The sequence below is a fragment of the Tachyglossus aculeatus genome, chromosome 21, assembly GCF_015852505.1.
Source record: "Tachyglossus aculeatus isolate mTacAcu1 chromosome 21, mTacAcu1.pri, whole genome shotgun sequence".
Classification (NCBI taxonomy): domain Eukaryota; kingdom Metazoa; phylum Chordata; class Mammalia; order Monotremata; family Tachyglossidae; genus Tachyglossus; species Tachyglossus aculeatus.
Window position 1 is genome coordinate 51997548 of NC_052086.1, and position 26522 is coordinate 52024069.

The 26522-nt window shown below is 46.8% G+C and overlaps 1 protein-coding gene across 1 annotated transcript in view; it reads right to left on the bottom strand.

Annotated features, from left to right (window-relative positions):
- Positions 1-6479: 6479 nt before the first annotated feature.
- Positions 6480-26522, bottom strand: part of AQP8 (aquaporin 8) — a 54639-nt gene continuing 34596 nt past the window's right edge. Inside the window, exons 7-9 of the mRNA XM_038762781.1 lie at positions 22802-23016; positions 11929-12063; positions 6480-6522 (exon numbers count right to left, since the gene is read on the bottom strand). Coding sequence (XP_038618709.1) covers positions 6480-6522; positions 11929-12063; positions 22802-23016 — 393 coding nt within the window. The remainder of the gene's footprint in view (positions 6523-11928; positions 12064-22801; positions 23017-26522) is intronic.

The following is a 26522-nucleotide window of genomic DNA, read 5'->3' on the forward strand; positions in this document are numbered from 1 at the left end:
AGCATGTACTGTGTGCAAAGCACTGTACTAAGTGTAATAAGCTCTTACTAACTACCCTAATTGCTAATAAGGAGTTGGTGCTGCTGACGTGCAGGAAGGACTTTCCCAGATCAAAACGCCTCAGGAGTCTGAACTCTTCTGCTACATTGGCACATGCCACCCACTCAATCCCATTATTAGGCTGAGGAAGCAGTGTGGCCTAGTGGAAAGACCCCAGTATTCGGAGTCAGGGGAACAGGGCTCTAATCCCAAGTCCACCACTAGCCTGTTGTGTGACCTTGGACAAGTCCCTTAACTTCTCTGTGGGCCCCTGACCCCATGGCCAGGAGGTGGGGGGCGGTGAGGGAGGTTGGAGGGTGGTGGGCTGCCTCATAATTAATGGATCTTTTCCCTGCAAGCCCCTCCCATCAGGGGGCTGGTTTAGGCAGGCCACATTCTGGAGGGGGTCAGACAAGGAGTTCCCATCCAGAGGCAGACACAGGTCAGGTCTCCCAGGGAAATCTTCATGCCACTTGGCTCCTGGGAGCAGAGGAGGCTGAGAGGGCGGTTGCTGGTCTTGGATGGGAGATCAGGAGTCGGCCGACTGATAGACACGAGCTCTAGGTTGACATCTGAGTGAGGTGGGGTTATTCCACAGTAATACCACAATTACTCATTAAGGAAGGGAGCATTAAGGTAGGGAGCACTGAAGAAGGGGGCACTCGTGCAGGGAGCACTGGGACAGGGTACATGGGACCCTGAGGCAGAGATCATTGCATCAGGGAGCTCTGGAGAAGGGAGCACTGGGATAGAGAGCATTGCAGCAGGGAGCACTGGAGAAGGGGGCATTGGGGAAGGGAGCACAGGAGCAAGGAGCACTGGAGAAGGGAGCACTGGGGAAGAGAGCATAGGAGAAGGGAGCACTGGAGAAAGGGGCACTGGGATAGAGAGCATTGGAGAAGGGAGCACTGGGACTAGGAGCATTGGAGCAGGGAGGCCTTGGCCTGGGACTGAAGGTTTCCGAGTTGTATTACAGTCCTATAGACTGTAAGTCCCTTGTGGGCAGGGATTGTCTCTCTTTATTGCTATTTTGTACTTTCTAAGAGCTTAGTACAGTGCTCTGCACACAGTAAGCGCTCAATGAAGTCGATTGAATGAATGAATGAATGAATATTGTTAGGGCAGCCTGCAGGTTGGCTCTCGGAGGGAGCGCCCTCTAATGGCCTTCATACGCAATGACACCTGGTTTCTCCTCCACAGCCACGTCCCGGCCACCGGATCCCACAATTAATAGTAATAATAATAATTATGGTATTTGTTAAGCGCCTACTATGTGCCAAGCACTGTTCTAAGCGCTGGGGTAGATACAAGTTAATCAGGTTGTCCTACGTGGGGCTCACAGTCTTAATCCCCATTTGACAGATGAGGTCACTGAGGCCCAGAGAAGTGAAGTGACTTGCCTAAGGTCATACAGCAGATAAGTGGAAGAGCTGGGATTAGAACCCAAGTCCTCTGACTCCTAAGCTCTTGTTCTTTCCACTAAGCCACTCTGCTTCTCTAACAGTCATTCAATTCAGTCACATTTGTTGAGTGCTCACTATGCGCAGAGCCCTATATCAAGCATTTGAGAGAGTGCAATACAACAATGAACAGACACATTCCCTGCCCACAACGAGCGTACACTCTAGAGTGGGGGATACATACATTAATATAAATAAACAAATTACAGATATGGACATAAGTGCTGTGCAGTCGGGAAGGGGGAAAGAACAAAGGGAGTAAGTCAGTGTAACACAGAAGGAAGTGGCAGAAAAGAAGGAGGGGGGCTTAGTCAGGGAAGGCCTCTTGGAGGAGATGTGACTTCAATAAGGCTTTGAAGCGAGGAGAGTCGTTGTCTGTCGGATTTGAGGAGGGAGGGAGTTCCAGGCCAGAAGCAGGACATGGGCCAGGGGTCCGGGATGAAATATACAAGATGGAGACACAGTGAATTATGACTTTTGTTAAACACTTAAGATGTGGCGGGGACTGTACTAAGCACTGAGGTAGGTACAAGATAATCAGGTTGAACATAGCCCCTGTCCCATAAGGGGCTGACGTGCTAAGTCCGTCCAGGCCTTATAGAGCACAGGCAGGTCACAGATTCTAATCCTGACTCTGCCACTGCTCTGCTGTGTGACCTTGGGAAAGTCACTTCACTTCTCTGGGCCTCGGTTACCTCATCTGTAAAATGGGGGTTGAGACTGGGAGCCCCAAGTGGGACAAGGCCTGTGTCCAACCCAATTTCCTTGTACCCACCCCAGCACTTAGTACAGTCTCTGGCACATAGTAACCACTTAGAGAATACCATAATTTATGTATTTTTATTAAAGTAGGAAGAAGTGTGGTATTTAGCAGTATTTAATCCCCAGGTAAAGTACCTGAGGCATAGAGAAGTTGAAAGTGACTTTCCCAAGGTCAATAAAATACCACTGATTGATTGTAAAATCAATCTATCTAGAACATATCTATTCTATTTATTTTATTTTGTTAGTATGTTTGGTTTTGTTCTCTGTCTCCCCCTTATAGACTGTGATCCCACTGTTGGGTAGGGACTGTCTCTATATGTTGCCAACTTGTACTTCTCAAGCACTTAATACAGTGCTCTGCACACAGTAAGTGCTCAATAAATACAACTGATTGATTGATTGATTGATTGGAGAAAGAAGGTTCGCTGGTTACCCCTGAAGAAACACGCTTACATAGAAAAGCCGATGCACCGCTGTGATGTAGCTGCAGCCTCTGACTCTCCTCCCAACTCCCACTCCCTGAAAGACCCTTCCCCTTGACACATGAGCACCCTCTCCTAAAGGATGTGACCCTCAAGGGGATTCCCATCTTTCATGGAAGGAGCCCATTCTACACTCGTGGAGTGGGTGTACTGCCCCATTCTTTCTCCTGCTCATACTGTTTAGCAATCATTTTGGGGTCTCCCCTCACATTAGATTATCCATTCTTGGAGGGCAGGAGATGATTCTGTGAGCCCGTCTTCTAGACTGTGAGCCTGTTGTTGGGTAGGGATTGTCTCTATCTGTTGCCGAATTGTATTTTCCAAGCATTTAGTACAGTTCTCTGCACACAGTAAGCGCTCAATTAATATGATTGAATGAATTCTGTCGTCCCCTCCCAGGCATTTAGTGTAACACTTGGGACTCAAGACGTGCCCAATAAATACCACAGGTGGACTGACTGCCCATGCATGAATATGAGGCAAAAGCAAGTCTGGGGAATGCCATACTTTGATGGGCATAAGGAGTCAGTCAGTCGTATTTTTTGAGCGTTTAATGTGTGCAGAAGCACTGTACTTAGCGCTTGGAAGACTACAATATAACAGGCACGTTCCCTGCCCACAACAAGCTTACAGTCTAGAGGGGAAGGCAGACATTAATATAAACAAACAAAATTACAGATATGGGCGTAAGTGCTGTGGGGCGGGGAAAGGGGATGAATAAAGGGTGCAAGTCAGAGTGATGCAGAAGGGAGTGAGAGAAGAGAAAATGATGGCTTAGTCGGGGAAGGCCTCTTGCAGAAGTTGTCCCTTCAGTAAGGCTCTGAAGGAAGGGAGAGTCTGTCAGATATAAGGAGGGAGGGCATTCTAGGCCAGAGGCAGGACATGGGTGAGAAGTTGGTGGAGAAGTAGGTGGTGAGATAGAGGAGATAAAGAACATCATCTTCAGATAAGGGGTGGAGAATCAGGTAGTTGGGGAAAAGGACCTTAGGTCTGGGCTGCCGTACACACATCAGGCTCAGGTATGGCAGGGGCAGAGGAGAGAGAAAGGGTTTTTTAATGGTATTTGTTAAATACTTACTTTATGCCAGACCCTGTACTAAGCACTGAGGTGGATATATGATCATCAGGCTGGACACAGCCCACATCCCTCATGGGGATCACAGTTTTCATACCACTTTTCCAAATGCGGGAACTGAGGCTCACAGAAGTGAAGTGACTCACCCAAGGAGCATGGCTCAATGGAAAAAGCACGGGCTTGAGAGTCAGAGGTCATGGGTTCAAATCCTGGCTCCGCCAATTCTCAGCTTTGTGACTTTGACAAGTCACTTAACTTCTCTGTGCCTCAGTTACCTCATCTGTAAAATGGAGATTAAGGCTGTGAGTCCCCATGGGGCAACCTGATCACCTTGTAACCTTATAACCTCCCCATTGCTTAGAACAGTGCTTTGCACATAGTAAGCACTTAATAAATACCATCATTATTATTATTATTCAGGGGCTGGTGACCGAGGTCAGGGTGCCATCTGATCGCCCAATTCTCCTAATCCCTGGCCCGAGTGGATTCTATGTCAGTTTGGCTTCCATATAGTCACGGTGGCCAATGCAGCAGGGTCCTTTGGGTGGGGATGGATAATCTCATCCCAAAAGGTCCAAGATCCGGGATGTGGGGCCTAATGGAAAGAGCACAGGCCTGGGATCAGAGAAGTTGGGTTCTAATCCCAGCTCTGCCACTCACCTGCTGCATCACCTTGGAGAACTCACTTAACTTCTCCGTGCCTGAGTTATCTCATCTATAAAATGAGGGTTCAATACCTCTTCTTCCTCTCAGACTGTGAGCCCCGTGTGGGACAGAGACTTGATTATTGTGTATCTACCCCAGCGTTTAGCACAGTGGTAGGCACATAGGAAACGCTTAAAAAATTCCACCATTATTGTTGTTACTTGGTTGTTGTTGTTGTTAAGGAAGCTGGCCTAAGGGTAGAGACCTTTCTCTGCCTACAGAGTCTTCCCAGAAGAGGTTCTTGGCAGGAAAGCAGTGTTGCCTAGTGGACAGAGCAAGGATTTGGGAGTCAGAAGGCCTTGGGTTCTAATCCTGGCTCTGCCACTTGTCTGCTGTGTGACCTTGGGCAAATCACTTCAGTTGTCAGTTCCTCAGTTACCTCATCTATAAAATAGGGGTGAAGACCGTGAGCCTCATGCAGAACATGAACCTGTGTCCAATCTGAGTAGCTTCCATCTACCCCAGTGCTTAGTAGAGTGCCTGGCCCATAGTAAGCATTTAATAAATACCATAAAAAGAAGTCAGGGCGGAGCCTGCAGTCAGACCCCAGCCAGCACCTCAGCTATCGACCAGTGGATGAGAACTCCTGCCCAGCCCCACTTCTCTCCCTTTTCCTCTAATAATAAGAATACTTATGGTATTTGTTAAGTGCTCACTATGTTGCCAGACACTGTACTAAGCGCTGGGGTGGATTCGAGCCAATCAGGCTGGATACAGTCCCTGTCCCATGTGGGGCTCACAGTCTCAATCCCCATTTTACAGCTGAGGGAACTGAGACCCGGAAAAGTGAAGTGACTCGTTGTGGGCAGGGAATGTATCTGTTTATTGTTATATTGTACTCTCCCAAGCACTTAGTACAGTGCTCTGTACACAGTAAGCACTCAGTAAATACGATTGAATAAATGAATGAATCCTTGCAAAGGAGGGCAGTTCAGCTATGGGCACATTCCATCCTGAGACCTTCTGTGGAGCTGGCTCCTTTTCACTGGGGACAGTCGAGAACTCATCGCATCAACGACCAGAAGGACACTGAGATTTCTCTTCCACACACCCCCACCCCTGCCCGCACCCCCAGTTTCTTCCTCCCAGGGCAGACTACTTCTGGATTTGGAGAGAGGATAAAAGAGAAAGACAAAGCTGAGACCCACCAGTGGGCATGTGGCTAAAAAATGCCAGGTTTTAATCCGGAAACACAATCGATTCTTCCCTCAGATGTGTGGCGGGGAGGGTGGCAGACAATGCCTATAATGCCAGCCCTCTCTGCGGCAAAATACATCTCTGGCTCTCGCACCCTGCCCCCCGCCAAGTTGGGCGGTGATACCTTGTGCAGAAAGTCTGAATGAACCCTTTCCTCTCCCTGCTAAAATAGCTCAGCTTGGACTGCCCCAAACTCCAGTTATTACGAACCTAATAATTTTATTTTAAAGGCAGAAGCTCTTCCCATTGTCTCTAACCGTCTTCCCCACCTCACCCAGAGGACAATAATAACACTATTTAGCCTTTGGGTAGTGCTTTAAATCACTAATTAGCTAATCCATACAACAGCCCTGCCAGATAGGTGGATAACACTGTCCCTATTTAACACAGGAGGAAATGGAAGCACAGAGAGGTGGAGTGACTTGCCCTCGGTAACACAGTAAGATGGACCACCAGACGAGGCCTCAAACTAGTCGTGTCCATCGGCTAATTTGTCCCCTTGGTTCGTCTGGTAGGGCAGGAAAATTCCCAAGGTACCCGGGATGGGGGCAGATCTTTCAGCATTCAAAATGAAATAGTCCCATTGCTGGCAGGAACCCCTGAAATCTTGGGGAGACCAAAGCTGGCCTCGGGACACCCCCGAAAGAGGAGTCTCCCCGACTTTGTGTTCCTGAAGATCCTGAGTAGAAGCAGTTTTGGAGCCAAGCAACCAGGAGCCATGACCCCAGCCCTGAGCCCACGGTAATTTCCTCAAAGTCATTTCAAGAACAGGCGAATTTTTCTGTCCCCAATGAAGAATCTGCAGAAAAAAAGAGCAAAACCAATGAGGTTCTATGGTTCATTCATTCATTCAATTGTATTTATTGAGCACTTACTGTGTGCAGAGCACTATACTAAGCACTTGGGAGAATAAAATAGAACAATAAACAGACACATTCCCTGCCCACAATGAGCTTACAGTCTAGAGGAGGGGACAGACATTAATATACATAAAGAAGCAGCGTGGCTCAGTGGAAAGAGCACAGGCTTGCGAGTCAGAGGTCATGGATTCTAATCCTTACTCCGCCACATGTCTGCTGTGTGACCTTGGGCAAGTCATTTACAGATACCTCATCTGTAAAATGGGAATTAAGACTGTGAGCCCCACGTGGGACAACCTGATCACCTTGTAGCCCCCCTAGTGCTTTGAACAGTGCTTCGCATATAGTAAGTGCTTAACAAATGCCCTTATTATTATAATTATTATTATTAAATAAGTTACAGATATGCACATAAGTGCTGTGGGGCTGAGTAGGGGGATGATTTGATCTTGAAGTTCTCAGGAAAAATTCAGATTATTAACCTACTGTACTTTGTCATTATTATTATTATTGTTTCATAATTATTATGTAATATAATAATAACTTGACAAAGTACAGTACTTTATTGGAACTTAGTAATGCTACTACTAATAACAATAGTATATGTTAAGCATGTACTATGTGCTGATCACTGAATTTAGCATTGGGGTAAATATGAGATAATCAGGTCCTTGCTCCACATGGAGCTCACAGACTAAGAGGGAGGGAGAACTTAATCCCCATTCTGCAGATAAGGAAACTGAGACACAGAGAAGTCCTCCTGGCCCTAGAATTCTAACAATCCATGGAGAGAGAGAGAGGAAGAGGCCAGATTCCAATCCTGGAAAATAGGCTCCGCTTCCTCACTACTCTTCCCAATTTTTAGTAAATTCCATTTAGTGGATATAGTCATCTCTTAGCTGAAACTCCTTACCATCGGCTTTACAACGATCAAGCAGCTCGCCCCTCCTACTGAACCTCACCGATCTCCTTCCACAACTCAGTCCATTCACTTTGCCCCTTTAAAGCCAATCAACTCTCTATACCTCGATATCATCTATCCTTCCATTGACCCCTGGCCCACATCCTCCCTCTGTCTGAAACTGCTCCCTCTCTTCATATCCAACAGTCCACCACTCTCCCCACCTTCAAAGGCTTAATAAAATCACCCCTCCTACAAGAGGTCTCCCCTGACTAAGCCTTCATTTCCTCTCTCCTCTCTCCTCTCTGCGTGGACTACACAGTTGCCAGTGTATTCCTTCGTCACTTTGGTAACTCAAGCCAGCCCGCTGCACTTTAGTACATATCTTTATTTTCTTTTATTCCTTAACTGTAATTTATTTTAATGTCTGCCTCCCTTTGTGTACTGTAAGCTTCTTGTGGTCAGGGAAGGTGTCCACCAACTCCGTTTTAATGAACTTGCCCAAGCACAGGAATCGTGTCTACCAAGTCGATTGTCCTCTCTCTAATCAATCAATCAATCAGTGGAAAGCTCACTGTGGGCAAGCTCATCTGTTTATTGTTGTATTGTACTCTGCCAAGGGCTTAGTACAGTGCTCTGTACATGACAAGCACTCAATAAATACGACTGAATGAATGAATTGATTTATTGAGTGCTTAGTATGTGCTGAGCACTCTATTAAGCACTTGAGAGAGTACAATGCAGCAGAATTAGCAGACACGTTCCCAGCCCATGAAGAGCTTACACTCTAGAGGGGGAGAATGCCTTGTACGGTTTCCTGCACATAGCGTTCAATAAATACCACCGATGGATCGATTATGCGTATTGCAAACTGGGCCGCGCCCTCCTTTGGAGAATTCTACTCAGTATCTAGTCAACATTCCCACAACTCCCACCCCTTAGCGCCTGCCCCTTTTGAAGGTGGGGAAACTGAGCCTCAGAGACATGAGGGGATTGGCCAGAGGGAAAAGCACAAGCCAATTCCTCCATCCGAACGGGACTTCCAGTTTCCCCAAATGCGCTCCTGTCCTTCAGCCTCATCTTCTTGCAACGGTGAAGTGTCATTTTGTCCCGAATCCCAGCAGAACCCTTTTGTACTTCCTCACCATCCCAGTCTTCCCTTATCTATTTAGCCTTCACATTCAGCTGCAGGCCCTAGCAACTCCACCTCTGCCCAAACCAGCAGAGCATCTGAATGAAAAGCAATGGACCATTTATCAGTGTGTTGCCAAGGGTGACAGCTACCCGCTTCCTGCCTTGAATTGGAGAGCTTAATCCACTGCTTCTTAGCACACTGAGCTGTTTGATTTTCCGGGATATTTCTCCCAGGGAACCCAGGGCAGCCATCCAAGCTTGTAAGGGGCAGGGGAGACGTGTGTTAATTCTGTTATATGGTGCTCTCCCAAGCGCTCAGTATGGTGCTCTGCTCATAGTGAGTGCTCAATAAATACCATTGATTGATGGATTGATTCAGAAATAGCGAACTAATTGCTGTGAAAGGAGGCAAGAGGTCAGCAGGAACTGCCACGGGTCATTCTCTCTGACTCAGTTTCCCGGCTTAGCATTCTGGAGTACATTGACTAAGACGTTTCAACGAAAATGCTGAGCTCCTTGAATGAGTGGGATAGCAAAGACTAGATCCAGCATTTAATCCATAGTATTCAAAACAGCGTGACTTAGTGGATAGAGCCCGGGTCTGGGAATCAGAAGGTCCCTGGTCCAAATCCCAGCTCCGCCACTTGTCTGCTGCATGACCTTGGGCAAGTCATTTCACTACTCTGTGCCTCAGTTACCTCATCTGTAAAATGGGGATTGAAACCGTGAGCCCCGTATGGGACACGGCCTGTGTCCAATTCAATTAGCTTGTATCTACCTCGATGCTTAGCACAGTTCCAGACATATAGCAAGTGCTTAACCAATGCCAATATCACTGTTCAATTGATAGCACTGATTGATTAGGCGTCAATTTGCATGTTATTTGACCATCAACCGGTTGAATCTCCACCGATAACCCTCTCCTTCCTGTCACATAGTAAATGCTTAACAAATACCATAAAAAAAGGAGGCAAATACAGCCTTCAAGAAGGAAAGGCCAGTCAACCACCGCAACTGCAGAAAATCCAACGTCGCCCTTCCTTCCGTTCACTGCACCCAGAGCTCTGAACTTGTCAGCTCCTTGGGCTTCCCACCCTGAGGCTGTGCTATTGACAACTCCCTTTTGATTTCTCTATTTTATATAGGCCTCACCATGACTTATGTAGCATTTGTGTACATATCTATAATTCTATTTATCTATTTCGATGGTACTGACGCCTGTCTACGTGTTTTGTTTTGTTGTCTGTTTCCCCCTTTTAGACTGTGAGCCAGTTGTTCAGTAGGGATTGTCTCTATCTATTGCCGAATTGTACTTTCCAAGCGCTTACTACACTGCTCTCTGCACACAGTAAGCCCTCAATAAATACGATTGAATGAATGAATGAATATCTGTAATTTCTTTATTCATCTATTTATTTATTTATAATAATGTCTGCCTCCCCCTCTAGACTCTGAGCTCATTGTGGGCAGGAATGTGTCTGTTTGTTGTTATATTGTATGCTCCCAAGCGTTTAGTACTGTGCTTTGCAAACAGTAAGTGCTCAAAAAATTAAATTGAATGAATGAGTATGTAATTTATTTATGTATATTAATGTCTGTCTCACCCTCTCCAGACTGTAAGCTCTTTGTGGGCAGGGAGCCTGTCTATCAACTGTGTTGTATTGTATTCCCCTAAGCGCTTAGTATAGTGTTCTGCACACAGTAAACACTCAATAAACCCGATTGATTGATTGACTGATGGTAGCTAGAGCTGCTTCAGTTCCATCTGTCAAGAATGGTGCCAAAACCAGAGGCCAAAAGTGCAGAGCCCTACCCCTTTTAAGAGCAGTGATTTCAGTGTGGCTTAGTGCAAAGAGCATGGGCTTTGGAATCAGAGGACGTGGGTTCTAATCCCAGCTCCACCACTTCCCCGCTGTGTGACCTTGGGCAAGCCACTTAACTTCTCTGTGCCTCAGTGACCTCATCTGTAAAATGGGGATTAAGACCGTGAACCCCAAGTGGGACAACCTGATTACTTTATGTCTACAAGCAGCGTGGCTCAGTGGAAAGAGCACGGGCTTTGGAGTCAGAGGTCACGGGTTCGAATCCCGGCTCTGCCCCATGTCTGCTGTGTGACCTTGGGCAAGTCGCTTAACTTCTCTGAGCCTCAGTTACCTCATCTGTAAAATGAGAATTAAGACTGTGAGCCCCTCGTGGGACAACCTGATCCCATTGTATCCCCCAGTGCTTAGAACAGTGCTTTGCACATAGTAAGCTCTTAACAAATGCCATCATTATTATTATTATTATTATTATTACCCCAGTGTTTGGCACATAGTAAGCGCTTAACAAATACCATAATTAGCTTCTAGACTGCATTGTTGGGTAGAGAATGTCTCTATGTGTTGCCAAATTGTTCCTTCTAAGCATTTAGTACAGTGCTCTGCACACAGTCAGCACTCAATAAATATGATTGAGTGAAAGCAGTAAGGGATGGGGAGAGGAAAGGGGGCTTGAGCGGTCCACCTTTTGTTGAGAATCAATCAATCAATCAATCAACGGTATTTATTAAACACCATGTCAACAGTTCAAATCCCTGAAGAGTTGTTCTGGAGGGAAGGAAGAGAACAGGGCCTCTAGGGATACTTTGGAGAAAGACTCCACTCCCAAGGTGGGGGTTTCTTGTTGGCCCTTAGGGCCCGGATCTGCTCGGGGGTCTTGGTCAGCCCTAGCAGGGTGGGTGGGTGAGTGGATGGGTGGGCGGACACCTAATGGGTAAAGGTCCCAGGCCAGGCATGTGGTAGGGAGTGAAGAGTGGGCTGGGAGAACTGAAGCAGTGTGACATAGTGGATACAGCACGATCCTGGGAGTCAGAAGGACCTGGGTTCTAATCCCGTGCCACCTCTTGTCTGCTCTGTGACCTTGGGCAAATCACTTCACTTCTCTGTGCCTCAGTTCCCTCATCTGTAAAATGGGGATTAAGACTGTGAACCCCACGTGGGACATGGACTTTGTCCAATCTGATTAGCTTGTATCTACACCATCATCATCAATCGTATTTATTGAGCGCTTACTGTGTGCAGAGCACTGTACTAAGCGCTTGGGAAGTACAAGTTGGCAACATATAGAGACAGTCCCTACCCAACATGCTTAGAATTGCAAGCACTTAACCAATGCCACCGTTCAATAGATATCACTGATCGATTAGGCGTCTTTCAAGCTGCCCTCTGTGCATGCATGTTATTTGACCAACAACCGGCCGAATCTCCACCGATACCCAACCTCCCTCCTGTCGTATTGTATTTCCAGTGGAGATTGTTTGGCCACCCACCTTATCAACACTGCCGCAATCAGGCTGGCCGCCAACGGGCCAACCCAGTAGACCCAGTGGTAGTCCCAGTAGTTGGCCATCACTGCGGGCCCAAAGGCTCTGGCAGGATTCATGCAGGCTCCTGATATAGCCCCACTGCAAAGCAAGAGGAAAAAGAAATCAACGGCATGGCCGGAACCCAACCCTTAATAAAAACCAAAGAACCATGCTGAGTGTGTCATTCTAAATCCCACACCTTCTCGGATCCAAAGTTTAACTGGAACTACCCACTAAGCAGTGTGGCTCAGTGAATAGAGCACCATCCTGGGAGTCAGAAGGACCTGGGTTCTAATCCCGGCTCCGCCACATGGAAGTGGCGTGGCTTAGTGGAAAGAGCACAGGCTTGGGAGTCAGAGGTCCTAGGTTCTAATTCCAGCTCCGCCACTTGTCAGCTGTGTGACTTTGGGCAAGTCACTTAGCTTCTCTGTGCCTCAGTTACCTCATCTTTAAAATGGGGATGAAGACTGTAACCCCCATGTGGGACAATCTGATAACCTTGTATCTATCCCAGCATTTAGAACAGTGCTTGGCACATAGTAAGCGCTTAATAAATACCATCATCATGCCTGCTGGGGGACTTTGGGCAAATCACTTTACTTCTCTGGGCCTCAGTTCCCTCATCTGTAGAATGGGGAGAAGAGTGTTGTTTTGTTGTCTGTCTCCCTCCTTCTAGACTGTGAGCCCATTGTTGCATAGGGATTGTCTCTATTTGTTGCCGAATTGTACTTTCCAACCCCTTAGTACGGTGCTCTGCACACAGTACGTGCTCAAAAAATAACATTGAATGAATGAATGATGACAAGTGGGTCCAAACTAACTCAGATCTACCTCAGTGCTTAGGACAATGTTTGGCACATAGTAAGTGCTAAACAATATCATTGTTATTAATAAACTGTGCTATCTTTATGGCTCCTCAAGAGCCCCTGGAGATACCCGCTTCTACTGATGGATATTTAAGCAAGTTGGTTCAAGGGCAGGGCTTGATGTTTCAGGATTAGGTTGACATTAGAACAGAGGAGTGTTCTGAGCATGCGCAGATGCCGCCTTCAACCAGATCGCATTTCCCTCTGAGTGTCTGCTTACTCATGGATACTTGACCCGACACTTGAATCAAGGATCTTCCGATGAAGGACACTCGACTCAAAGATCTCTCTACTGGGAAAGCTCAGAGGTGGCTAGGAGCTTTAAACAGGCCACTAAAAGCTTCAACAGTCTCATCTCCTTTTTTGGTTTTCTCCTTCCCATTTTGTCCCTGAAAGAGCTTAGACTTTGTTAGCACAAAGATGGGGGATGCTTTGCTAAGCTGGGGGGGAGTTTGGATCCGTGAAAACAACCTGTAGGCACAAGCAGCTTTGCCTATTACAGACTTTTTAATAGTATTTGTTAAGTGCTTTTAGACTGTGAGCCCACTGTTGGGTAGGCTGTCTCTATATGTTGCCAACTTGTACTTCCCGAGCACTTAGTACAGTGCTCTGTACACAGTAAACGCTCAATAAATACGATTGATGATGAAGTGCTTATTCTGTGCCAGGCACTGTACTCAACGCTGGAGTAGATATAAGCTAATCATATTGGACACAATCTCTGTTCCACAGGGGGCTCACGGTCTTAATCCCCGTTTTACAAATGAGGTAACTGAGGAACAGAGAAGTGAAGTGACTTGCCCAAGGTCACACAGCAGACAAGTAGAAGATCTGGGATTAGAACTCAGGTTCTCTGATTTCCAGGCCCATGCTCTTTCTAGTAGGCTATGCTGCTTCCCATTAATTGAATGAATCAATTAAAATTAATTAAGGAGGTTCATTAAAATTGGTGTTTCCTTGAACCAAATAAAGGTCAACCTGTTTTTCCAAAATGTCGGTCAGTCAGTCAGTCAATCGTATTTATCGAGTGCTTACTGGGTGCAGAGCTCTGTACTAAGTGTTGGGGAAAGTACAATGCAATGATATAACAGGCATATTCCCTGCCCATGCCCACCTGTAGGTTAAAAGTATAAAATTAAGGAATGCCCCACTCTCAGGTTCTTGGGCTGCAAAGAAAGCAGCACTCTGCCTCTGTAAGGGGCATTCAGCTGGACCCCTGATCTCCCTTACTGGGTAAATTGAGGCAGCCCTTTGCCCTAGACCAGAGGAATGGAGCCATCCCTTGGAAATAATAACCCTTAGGGATCAATCAATCATATTTATTGAGTGCTTACTGTGTGCAGAGCACTGTACTAAGCGCTTGGGAAGTACAAGTTGGCAACATAATGTGTTGCCAACTTGTACTTGTAACATAGGGATGTGTGTATTCTCCCCCCCAGGCCATTCCTTAGGGATTATTAATAATTATTATTATTATTAATAATAATAATAATGGCATGGGTAAAGTGCTTACCATATGCCAAGCACTGTACTAAGTACTGGGGTAGATACAAGCAAATCAGAATGGACACAGTCCCTGTCCTAGATGGGGCTCACAGTCTCAATCCCGAGTTTTCAGATGAGGTAACTAAGGTACAGAGAAGTGAAGTGACTTGCCCAAGGTGACACAGCAATCAATCAGTCAATCGTATTTATTGAGCGCTGACTGTGTGCAGAGCACTGGACTAAGCGCTTGGGAAGTACAAGTCGGCAACACATAGAGACAGTCCCTACCCAACCGCCGGCTCACAGTCTAGAAGGGGGAGACAGACAACAAAAGCAAACATACTAACAAAATAAAATAAATAGAATAGACATGTACAAGTAAGATAAATAGAGTAATAAATATGTACAAACATATATACATATATACAGCAGACAAGTGACAGAGTCTGGATCAGAAACCATGACATCCTGACTCCCGGTTCCATGCTGTATCCACTATGCCACGTTGCTTCTCCTCAGAGAATATTTGTACATAGTACTCTATTTATTTTATTAACAATGTGTATATAGCTATAATTCCATTTATTCTGATGGTATTGACACCTGTCTTCTTGTTTTGTTGTCCGTCTCCCCCTTCTAGACTGTGAGTCCGTTGTTGGTTAGCGACCATCTCTATATGTTGCCGATTTGTACTTCCCAAGCGCTTAGTCCAGTGCTCTGCACACAGAAAGCACTCAATAAATACGACTGAATGAATGAATAATCTCCAGCGCAGGTAACCCTCCATCAACACATATTAACAATGTGTATATAGCTATAATTCCATTTATTCTGATGGTATTGACACCTGTCTTCTTGTTTTGTTGTGTTGTCCATCTCCCCCTTCTAGACTGTGAGTCCGTTGTTGGGTAGGGACCGTCTCTATATGTTGCCAATTTGTACTTCCCAAGCGCTTAGTCCAGTGCTCTGCACACAGAAAGCACTCAATAAATACGATTGAATGAATGAATAATCTCCAGTGCAGGTAACCCTCCATCAACACGTATTAACAATGTGTATATAGCTATAATGCCATTTATTCTGATGGTATTGACACCTGTCTTCTTGTTTTGTTTTGTTGTCTGTTTCCCACTTCTAGACTGTGAGTCCGTTGTTGGTTAGCGACCGTCTGTATATGTTGCCGATTTGTACTTCCCAAGCGCTTAGTCCAGTGCTCTGCACACAGTAAGCACTCAATAAATACGATTGATTGATCAACCAAGACTAGGCACGATCCAAGTCCCAGTTTGAGAACAACCAGAGATCTGGGGGGCTTCCAGAACCCCCTAATCAATCAATCGTATTTATTGAGTGCTTACTATGTGCAGAGCACTGTACTAAGCGCTTGGGAAGTACAAATTGGTAACATATAGAGACAGTCCCTACCCAACAGTGGGCTCACAGGCTCGGGAGAGAACAGGGAGGGCTGGGGAGCATCGTGAAAGGACTTACCCTGCATCAGGAACCTTGAGCCCATCATCTCCTCAGCATCTCCAGCTAGGAACATGCCCTCAGTCAATCAATCAATCAATAGTTGCCAACTTGGACTTCCCAAGTGCTTAGTACAGTGCTCTGCACACAGTAAGCGCTCAATGAATACAATTGAATGAATGAATGAATGAAAGAAGGGACCCCTTGGGTTCAAGGCTATTGAAGCTCTTTGAAGAAGTCTTAGCTCAGCGTTTAGTTCAGTGCTGTGCACACAGTAAACGCTCGATAAATACGTTTAACGAAGTCTGATAAACCAGTGGAGAAGCAGCGTGGCTTAGTGGAAAGAGCCCGGGCTTGGGAGTCAGAGGGCATGGGTTCTAATCCCACTCCGCCACTTGTCTGCTGTGTGATCTTGGGCAAGTCACTTAATTTCTCTGTGCTTCAGTTACTTCATCTGTAAAATGGGGATTAAGACTGTGAGCCCCATGTGGGACAACCTCCTTACCTTGTATCTACCCCAGCACTTAGAACAGTGCTTGGCACATAGCAAGCACTTAACAAATACAATAATTATTATTATTTTTATTATTATAAATTGTTCTGGAAGGGTGTCTTGTCCAAAATCCCAACCATAAGACAGGAGGAAGTGAGCTGCTGCTGGTAGATGTGGTCCCCAAGGGGAGCACTGTGGGAATTCTCCAGGCCCTTCTTCACTTGCTGTGAGTTCCCCTCTAGACTATATACTCCTTGTGGGCAGGGAACATGTCTAGGAACTATGTTGCATTGTGCTCTCCCAAGTGCTAGGTACAGTGCCCTGCACACAGTCAGCACTCAATAGATACCAAGGATTGATTGATTGCTGTTAAGAGCTGTGAGGGTCCACAAGAGGAGTTTCTCCAAAGAACTTAGTTCTTTCGCCTCTACCACCCCCTCCAGATTCTTGTAGCCGTCATCTACCGCCCTCCGGGCCCCACTTCCAACTTCTTTAACGACTTTGACCCCTTCCTCACATTCCTTCTCTCCTTCTCCATGCCCACTCTGATCCTCGGAGACTTCAATATCCACATGGATATCCCTAACGACTCCTCTGCCGCCCACCTTCTATCTCTCCTTGACGCTGCCAACCTCTTCCTCCACCCCACCTCACCCACTCACCAACTTGGTCATACCCTCGACCTCATCATCTCCTACCGCTGCACTGTGTCCACCCTCACCAACTCTGTGATCCCTCTCTCTGATCATAATCTTCTCACCTGCCTCCTCACTCACACTCCTTTCCCTTGTAAATCCGTATTACTCCCTCACAGAGATCTCCGCTCTCTGGACCCCACCCATCTTTCGGAGCGCCTCACACCCCACCTCGCCGCCCTCTCCTCTCTACCCAGTCTTGATGATCAGATTACTGCTCTCAACTCTACCCTTTCTACTCAGCTAGACTCGCTCGCTCCCCTTTCCCTTCGCCGCTCTCGCACCACTAACCCACAGCCCTGGATCACTGCCACTGTCCGCCTCCTTCGCTCTTATGCTCGAGCTGCCGAACGCTGCTGGCGAAAGTCTAAACACCATGACAACCTCGTTCACTTCAAGTTTATCCTTTCCTGCCTTAACTCAGCCCTCTCTTCTGCCAGACAAAACTATTTCTCCTCCCTTATTGACACCCATGCCCATCACCCCCGCCAGCTCTTCCGTACATTCAACTCCCTTCTCAGGCCCCCGGTTCCTCCCCCTCCTCCTTCCCTCACCCCCAACGATCTGGCCTCCTACTTCATTAACAAAATTAAATCCATCAGGTCCGACCTCCCCAAAGTCTCTTCCCCCCTTTCTCCAACCCCCCGGCTCTCAACACTCTCTGCTACTCTCCCATCCTTCCCAGCGGTATCCTCAGAGGAACTCTCCTCCCTCCTCTCAAGTGCTACTCCGGCCACCTGTGCTTCTGACCCCATTCCCTCTCATCTTATGAAATCTCTCGCTCCATCCCTTCTCCCCTCCTTAACTTCCATCTTCAACCGCTCACTCTCCACTGGTTCCTTCCCCTCTGCCTTCAAACATGCCCATGTCTCTCCCATCCTAAAAAAAACCCTCTCTTGACCCCACCTCACCTTCTAGTTATCGTCCCATATCCCTCCTACCATTCCTTTCCAAACTCCTTGAACGAGTTGTCTACACGCGCTGCCTAGAATTCCTCAACAACAACTCTCTCCTCGACCCCCTCCAGTCTGGCTTCCATCCCCTTCATTCCACGGAAACTGCGCTCTCAAAGGTCACCAATGACCACCTGCTTGCCAAATCCAACGGCTCATACTCTGTCCTAATCCTCCTCGACCTCTCAGCTGCCTTTGACACTGTGGACCACCCCCTTCTCCTCAACACGTTATCTGACCTTGGCTTCACAGACTCCGTCCTCTCCTGGTTCTCCTCTTATCTCTCTGGTCGTTCTTTCTCAGTCTCTTTTGCGGGCTCCTCCTCCCCCTCCCATCCTCTTACTGTGGGGGTTCCCCAAGGTTCAGTGCTTGGTCCCCTTCTGTTCTCAATCTACACTCACTCCCTTGGTGACCTCATTCGCTCCCACGGCTTCAACTATCATCTCTACGCTGATGACACCCAGATCTCCATCTCTGCCCCTGCTCTCTCCCCCTCCCTCCAGGCTCGCATCTCCTCCTGCCTTCAGGACATCTCCATCTGGATGTCCGCCCGCCACCTAAAGCTCAACATGTCGAAGACTGAGCTCCTTGTCTTCCCTCCCAAACCTTGTCCTCTCCCTGACTTTCCCATCTCTGTTGACGGCACTACCATCCTTCCCGTCTCACAAGCCCGCAACCTTGGTGTCATCCTCGACTCCGCTCTCTCATTCACCCCTCACATCCAAGCCGTCACCAAAACCTGCCGGTCTCAGCTCCGCAACATTGCCAAGATCCGCCCTTTCCTCTCCATCCAAACTGCTACCCTGCTCATTCAAGCTCTCATCCTATCCCGTCTGGACTACTGCACTAGCCTTCTCTCTGATCTCCCATCCTCGTGTCTCTCTCCACTTCAATCCATACTTCATGCTGCTGCCCGGATTATCTTTGTCCAGAAACGCTCTGGACATATTACTCCCCTCCTCAAAAACCTCCAATGGCTACCGATCAATCTGCGCATCAGGCAGAAACTCCTCACCCTGGGCTTCAAGGCTGTCCATCACCTCGCCCCCTCCTACCTCACCTCCCTTCTCTCCTTCTACTGCCCAGCCCGCACCCTCCGCTCCTCCACCGCTAATCTCCTCACTGTACCTCGCTCTCGCCTGTCCCGCCATCGACCCCCGGCCCACGTCATCCCCCGGGCCTGGAATGCCCTCCCTCTGCCCATCCGCCAAGCTAGCTCTCTTCCTCCCTTCAAGGCCCTGCTGAGAGTTCACCTCCTCCAGGAGGCCTTCCCAGACTGAGCCCCTTCTTTCCTCTCCCCCTCGTCCCCCTCTCCATCCCCCCCATCTTACCTCCTTCCCTACCCCACAGCACCTGTATATATGTATATATGGTTGTACATGTTTATTACTCTATTTATTTATTTATTTATTTATTTATTTTACTTGTACATTTCTATCCTACTTATTTTATTTTGTTGGTATGTTTGGTTCTGTTCTCTGTCTCCCCCTTTTAGACTGTGAGCCCACTGTTGGGTAGGGATTGTCTCTATGTGATGCCAATTTGTACTTCCCAAGCGCTTAGTACAGTGCTCTGCACATAGTAAGCGCTCAATAAATACGATTGATTGATTGATTGATTGATTGATTCACATCTGTGAGCCCACTGTTGGGTAGGGACTGTCTCTATATGTTGCCAATTTGTACTTCCCAAGCGTTTAGTACAGTGCTCTGCACATAGTAAGCGCTCAATAAATACGATTGATGATGATGATGATGAATGCTGTCAGGGGAGCACTGGGGCCTCCGCACCAGGAGCCTCTCCAAGCCTTCACTCTCTAGGACCACTCGGCATCGTCACTTGCCCTGAGGCCACCCCAAACTTAATAATAATGGTATTTGTTAAGCGCTTACTATGCGCCAAGCACTGTTCTAAGCGTTAGGGTGGATACAAGGTAATCAGATCGCCCCACGTGGGGCTCACAGTCTTAATCCCCATTTTCCAGATGAGGTAACTGAGGCCCAGAGAAGCGAAGTGACTTGCCCAAAGTCACACAGCTGGCAAGTGGCGGAGCCGGGATTAGAACCCACAACCTCTGACTCCCAAGCCTCTTTCCGCTGAGCCACGGGGCCTACTGGGAGCCTGAGGTTGCCCTGGGCCCCCAGAAAACTCAGGGCCTCCCTCCAGCCGATAAAATTCTTAGAGCAAATCCCCCTGACCCCTGAGAAGAGCACTAAAGGAGGGAAAAGGCTTGAAAAAGTCTGAGCAGAGGGGCAGGAATCCAGTAATGCCAGGGGGCAGGCTGAGGTGGAAGGAGAGCCAGAGATACTGAGGAGACTGTAAGCCTACTGTGAGCAGGTAATGTGTCTGCTAACTGTGTTGCATTGTACTCTTCTGAGCACTTAGTACAGTGCTCTGCACAAAATAAGCTCTCAAAAAATACCTTTGATCGACTGATTGATTGACAAAGCTATGCCTCGAGGCAGCACTTGGGAATAATAATAATGGCATTTATTAAGCGCTTACTATGTGCAAAGCACTGTTCTAAGCGCTGGGGAGGTTACAAGGTGATCAGGTTGTCCCATAGGAGGCTCATAGTCTTAATCCCCGTTTTACAGATGAGGAAACTGAGGCCCAGAGAAGTTAAGTGACTTGCCCAAAGTCACACAAGTCGCAGAGCTGGGATTCGAACCCACGACCTCCGACTCCAAAGCCCGGGCTCTTTCCACTGAGCCACGCTGCTTCTCTGGGAATGAAATTTGTCCCTCTCGACTGTAAGCTCTATGGCGTTTCCAGTGACAATTGATGGATCCGAAAGCCGGACAGTGAAAAAACAGGATAGAAAGAGCAGCGATTCTTTGGAAATGTGGTGTTGGAGGAGGTTTTTGCAAATACCTCGACCGCCAAAAAAACAAACAAATGGGTTTTGGAGCAAATTAAGCCAAAGCGGTCTTTGGAAGAACAAATGACTCTATTTAGATTAGCATATTTTGGACACATTATCAGGAGGACTTATTCTCTGGAGAAGACACTAATACTTGGAAAAGTCCAGGGAAAACGTGGAAGAGGCACACCAGCATCTAGATGGATAGAGACCATAACAACGATAACGGAAGAACCATTAGCAAGGTTACGGATCATGGCAGAAGATAGGATGTTCATAGAGTCGCTATGAATCCGAAATGACTCTATGGCACTTGAAAATAATAATAATAAAGACTGTAAGCTCGTTGTGGGCTGGGAATGTGTCCATTATATGGTTGTATTGTACTTTCCCAAGTGCTAAGTACAGGGCTTTCTACACACTAAGTGCTCAAGAAATATGATTGAGTGTCATGTAGTACACTGCTCTGCATACGGTAAGCGCTCAATAAGTACAATTGACTGTCACAGCGAACCTGTTCGCAGACTGATCACCGGCCTGGGACTCAGAAGGTCATGGGTTCTAATCCCGCCTCTGCCACTTGTCTGCTGTGTGACCTTGGGCAAGTCACTTTACTTCTCTGTGCCTCAGTTACCTCATCTGTAAAATGGGGTTTGAGGCCGAGAGCCCCACGTGGGACAGGGACTGTGTCCAACCCGATTTAGTTGTATCCATCCCAGTGCTTAGTACAGTGCCTGGCACATAGTGAGCGCTTAACAAATACCACAATTATTATTATTATTACCCAAAGACAGTAGACTAGACGACAAATTGGTTCCAGTTTCCCACTAGATGGCACATTACCTCAGCTGGAGGCTCGTGTTGTGAGTCAGGGGTGTAACAGTTGTTAAACAGTTGCCCTCCTGCCCAGATTAACGCTTTATTCCCAACAGCAAGACACTTTGTCCACAAAGCAAGGCTCCACAGGAACAATGCCAATGAGCTGGCTCAGATTGGAGCACGCTTTACCACTCCAAACACTTGCCACTTTTCCCTAGCCCTTATCAGCACCTAGCAGCTAATTGAAAAAAAAAAACCAAAAAACCCAAAAAGCATGAGACTGGCTTCAACCTAATTGATCCTGCTCCATTTAGAGCTGAGCAAATGGGTGTGTTGTCTCCGCAGGTAGGCCCCGTGTCTCCGGAGAGTTTTCTCTCTGGGATAGAAAATGTGGATTTTGGACCGGTGAGAGAAGCCTCAGACCACACAGGAAACAGCTCTTTAACTTTTGGAGAAATAGAATCTGTCATCATCATCAATCGTATTTATTGAGCGCTTACTATGTGCAGAGCACTGTACTAAGCGCTTGGGAAGTACAAATTGGCAACATATAGAGACAGTATCTTTATATCTTTATCCATATCTTTATACCTGTCTTTTTCCCTAGCTGTAATTTCTTTGAATGTCTATCTCTCCCACTGAACTGTAAGCTTCTCGAGGACAGGCCTCATGTCTACCAAATCTTTTGTGCTCATCCAAGCACTAAGTACTGTGCTCTGCAATCAGTACATGTTCAATAAATACCATTGATTGATGAAGCATTTCCTCCTCACTCTCTAACCCCAGACCTCTTCAACATACAATCAGTCCATATTTATTGAGTGCTTACCATGTGCAGAGCACTGTCCTAAGAGGTTGCGAGAGTACAGTAGAGTTTGCCTAGAATCCCACAAGCTGGGTCTAGCCTCTTAAGGACAAGCACAGGAAAATCCCTCTAGACTATACGCGCTTTGTGGGCAGGGAAGGTGTTTACCGACTCTGTTGCATGGTGCTCTCCCAAGTGCTTATTTCAGTGCTCTGCACACAGTAAGCACTCAATACATACTTCTGACTGATTGAAGATCCAAGTGCGTAGACAACACGGAGGGAGAGCGAGCGGGGGAAAAGAGGGTTTAATCGGGGAAGGCCCCTTGGAGGAGATATGCTTAATGGCACTTGAAAGGCGGAGAACATCTGCTGCGAGGTCGACTTACCCGGCCAAAATGTCGGCCCCGACAGTGAATCCAATGCAGAACGGGGCCAGCGGGCTCTTGGTTTTCTCGTTGATGGCTCCCATGCAGACGGCCAGGATCAGGAAGAGCGTCATGATAGTCTCTGCCACCAGCGCCCCTCCTACCTGCTCATCCACGCTGATCGTCCCAAAAGCTGCTCCCGTGGCATTCAGAAATCGGTCCTCCATGCTCACCACCTAAGTGAAAAGACCAGACTCTTCGTTTACTGTGTCTGATCCGAGTACCTTGCACCGAGCTGGACGTATAATAAGCACCTTGTGAGCTCCTCTAGGCTGCAAGCCTGCTGGGGGCAGGGAGATTGTGTACTGACTCTGTTATATCATACTCACCCAAGTGCTCAATACAGTTCTCTGCACAAAGTAAGCGCTCAGTAAATAACACTGATTGAGTGACTGTCTGATCTGAGTAGTTTGCATGGTGCTCGGCTCATAATAAGCACCTCGTGAGCTCCTCTAGACTGCAAACCCTTTGTGGGCAGGAAGCTTGTCTAACGACTTTTTTTATAGTCATTTATTCATTAAATCGTATTTATTGAGCGCTTACTGTGTATATAGTACTGTACTTAAGCACTCTGGAGAGTACAACAGAACCATAAACAGGCACATTCCCTGCCCACAACGAGCTTACAGTCTAGAGCCGGGGAGACAGACATTGATATAAATAAATGAATTACAGATATGGAAGTAAGTGCCGTGGGGCTGGTTGGGGGAAAGAACAAATGGAGCCCATTGTTGGGTAGGGACCGTCTCTATATGTTGCCAACTTGTACTTCCCAAGCACTTAGTACGGTGCTCTGCACACAGTAAGCGCTCAATAAATATGATTGAATGAATGAATGAATGAAAGGGAGCAAGTCAGGGTGACGCAGAAGGGAGTGCGAGAAGAGGAAAGTGGGGGCTTGGTCAGGATGGCCTCTTGGAGGAGATGTGCCCTTAATAAGTCTTTGAAGAGGGGGAGAGTAATTGTCTATAGGATTTGAGGAGGGAGGATATTGCTTCCATTGACTGATGAAGCATTTCCTCCTCTTTGTCTATAACTCCAGCCCTCTTCAACATACAATCAATCAATTAATGATATTTATTAAGTGCTTACTGTGTGCAGAGCACTGTACTAAGGGGTTGGGAGAGTAGAGTTTGCCTAAAATCCTATAGGCTGGGTTCAGCCTCACAAGGCAAAATAGAGGAACAACCCTCTAGACTGTAAGTACTTTGTGGACAGCAAACCCGCAATGTATTGGGCTCTCCCAAGCACTTAGTACAGTGCTCTGCACACCGTAGGCCTCAATAAATGTGATTGATTGATTGACTGATAGGATAAAGTTGTAGGTGAGCTGTTCAGTTTTAGAGAGAAAGTTAAGCCATTTTGTTTTTCTTTGGGAAAGCCTATTCTAAGTACAAATGGCCTGTTTGCCAAGCCTTGAAAACTTATATAATTGCCACTAGCTTAAGCTTCTGTCTACTCCGTCAGAGTCATAAAAGAATTAGTCACGCATCCTCTAACTCCCATCAGATTCAGGCAGGAAGGCAGCGTAGGCCAAGGCTATTTAAGTTGTTCTCTGAGTCCTTCATTTTGTAATCTCCCCAGTGCTCAGCACAGTGCTTCCCGCTTAGTAAGCACTTAATAAATACCACAGTTAACAATTGAAACGCATCCCAAATGCTTTTCATTTCAAAATAATAAGCATTTTACAAAAACAGGTTATGAGGGAAAGAATGAAATAAATCATTCAGGCAAGAGGAGTTATCCTCCGGGCACAGGTCCCTTCTAGATGGTAAGCTCATTGTGGGCAGGGAACGTGTCTTCCAACTCTGTTATATAGTACCCTCCCAGGCGCTTAGTACAGTGTTCTGCGCATTGTAAGCACTTAATAGATATGCTTGACTGATTGATTGAGATGCTGGGTTTTGGGTTTTTCTTTTTTCACGGTATTTGTTAAGCACTTACTCCGTGCCTGGCCCTGACTTTCTGTGTCACACTGACTTGTTCTCTTCATTCACCCTCCCTCCCACCCCCACAGCACATATGCACTTATCTGTAATTTATTTATGAATTAATTTATTTATTCATGTGCATTAATGTCTGTCTCCCCCTCTAGTCTGTGAGCTTATTGTGGGCTGGGAATGTGTCTGCTTGTTCATTCATTCATTCATTCATTCAATCGTATTTATTGAGCGCTTACTGTGTGCAGAGCACTGTACTGAGCGCTTGGGAAGTACAAATCGGCAACATATAGAGACGGTCCCTACCCAACAACGGGGTAGACTGTTTCCCTTCTAGACTGTGAACCCACTGTTGGGTAGGGACTGTTTCTATATGTTGCCAACTTGTACTTCCCAAGCGCTTAGTACAGTGCTCTGCACACAGCAAGAGCTCAATAAATACGATTGAATGAATGAATGAATGAACAGGGTACTCTCCAAAGCGCTTAATACAGTGCTTTTGTACACAGTAAGCGCTCAACAACTATGGTTGAATGAATGAATAGGGCTCACAGTCTTCATCCCCATTTTACAGATGAGTTAACTGATGTACAGAGAAATTAAATGACTTGCTCGAGGTCTCGCAGCACACAAAAGGTGGATTCAGGATTAGAACCCGGGTCTTTCTGATTCCCAGAACCGCGCTCTACCGCAGAACAACCTGACCTCTTTGGGTGGCCCTTAGAGCCCAACCAAGTTCTCCCTCGGGCGTCTTAGGTGTCTGCTTGTCTCCCCCTTTTAGACTGTGAGCCCACTGTTGGGTAGGGACTGTCTCTATATGTTTCCAACTTGTACTTCCCAAGCGCTTAGTACAGTGCTCTGCACACAGTAAGCGCTCAATAAATACGATTGATTGATTGATTGATTGATTGCTCTCTTCCACCCCTTCCCCTTTCAGTCTCAGGCTTCTAGTGTGGGGGCTGTGGGAGAGCGAGAAGTGGGAGAGATCAGAAGAGAGGAAAATCGGGAAATGGCAATCCTCGGAGCCAGTCGGAAAAGTTTTTAACAGGAGAGCTGAGAATCGATTGCGCAGTCTGCTTAGGCAAATGAAAATGCCAGCTTTATGCCAATCTACCCACCAGCCTGCTATTTCTTACACCTGAAAGAGGTTTAGGAAAGTAGTTAGTGGAGAACATGGAAATGGATTCTAGTGAGAATGAACAGTAGGAAGATTCACTGCCAAACAGCTCAAGAACTATTCTAGTAACTTCCAGGACTAAGAAGCAGCATGGGCTAGCGGAACGAGCACAGGCTTGGGAGTCAGAGGACTTGGTTCTAATTATTCATTCAATCGTATTTAGTGAGCACTTACTGTTGCAGAGCACTGTACTAAGCGCTTACCTGCTCTGCCCCTTGCCTAGTGTCATCATCATCATCATCAATCGTATTTATTGAGCGCTTACTATGTGCAGAGCACTGTACTAAGCCCTTGGGAAGTACAAGTTGGCAACACATAGAGACAGTCCCTACCCAACAGTGGGCTCACAGTCTAAAAGGGGGAGACAGAGAACAAAACCCAACATACTAACAAAATAAAATAAATAGAATAGATATGTACAAATAAAATAAATAAATAAATAAATAGAGTAATGAATGTGTACAAACATATATACATATATACAGGTGCTGTGGGGGAGGGAAGGAGGTAAGATGGGGGGGATGGAGAGGGGGACGAGGGGGAGAGGAAGGAAGGGGCTCAGTCT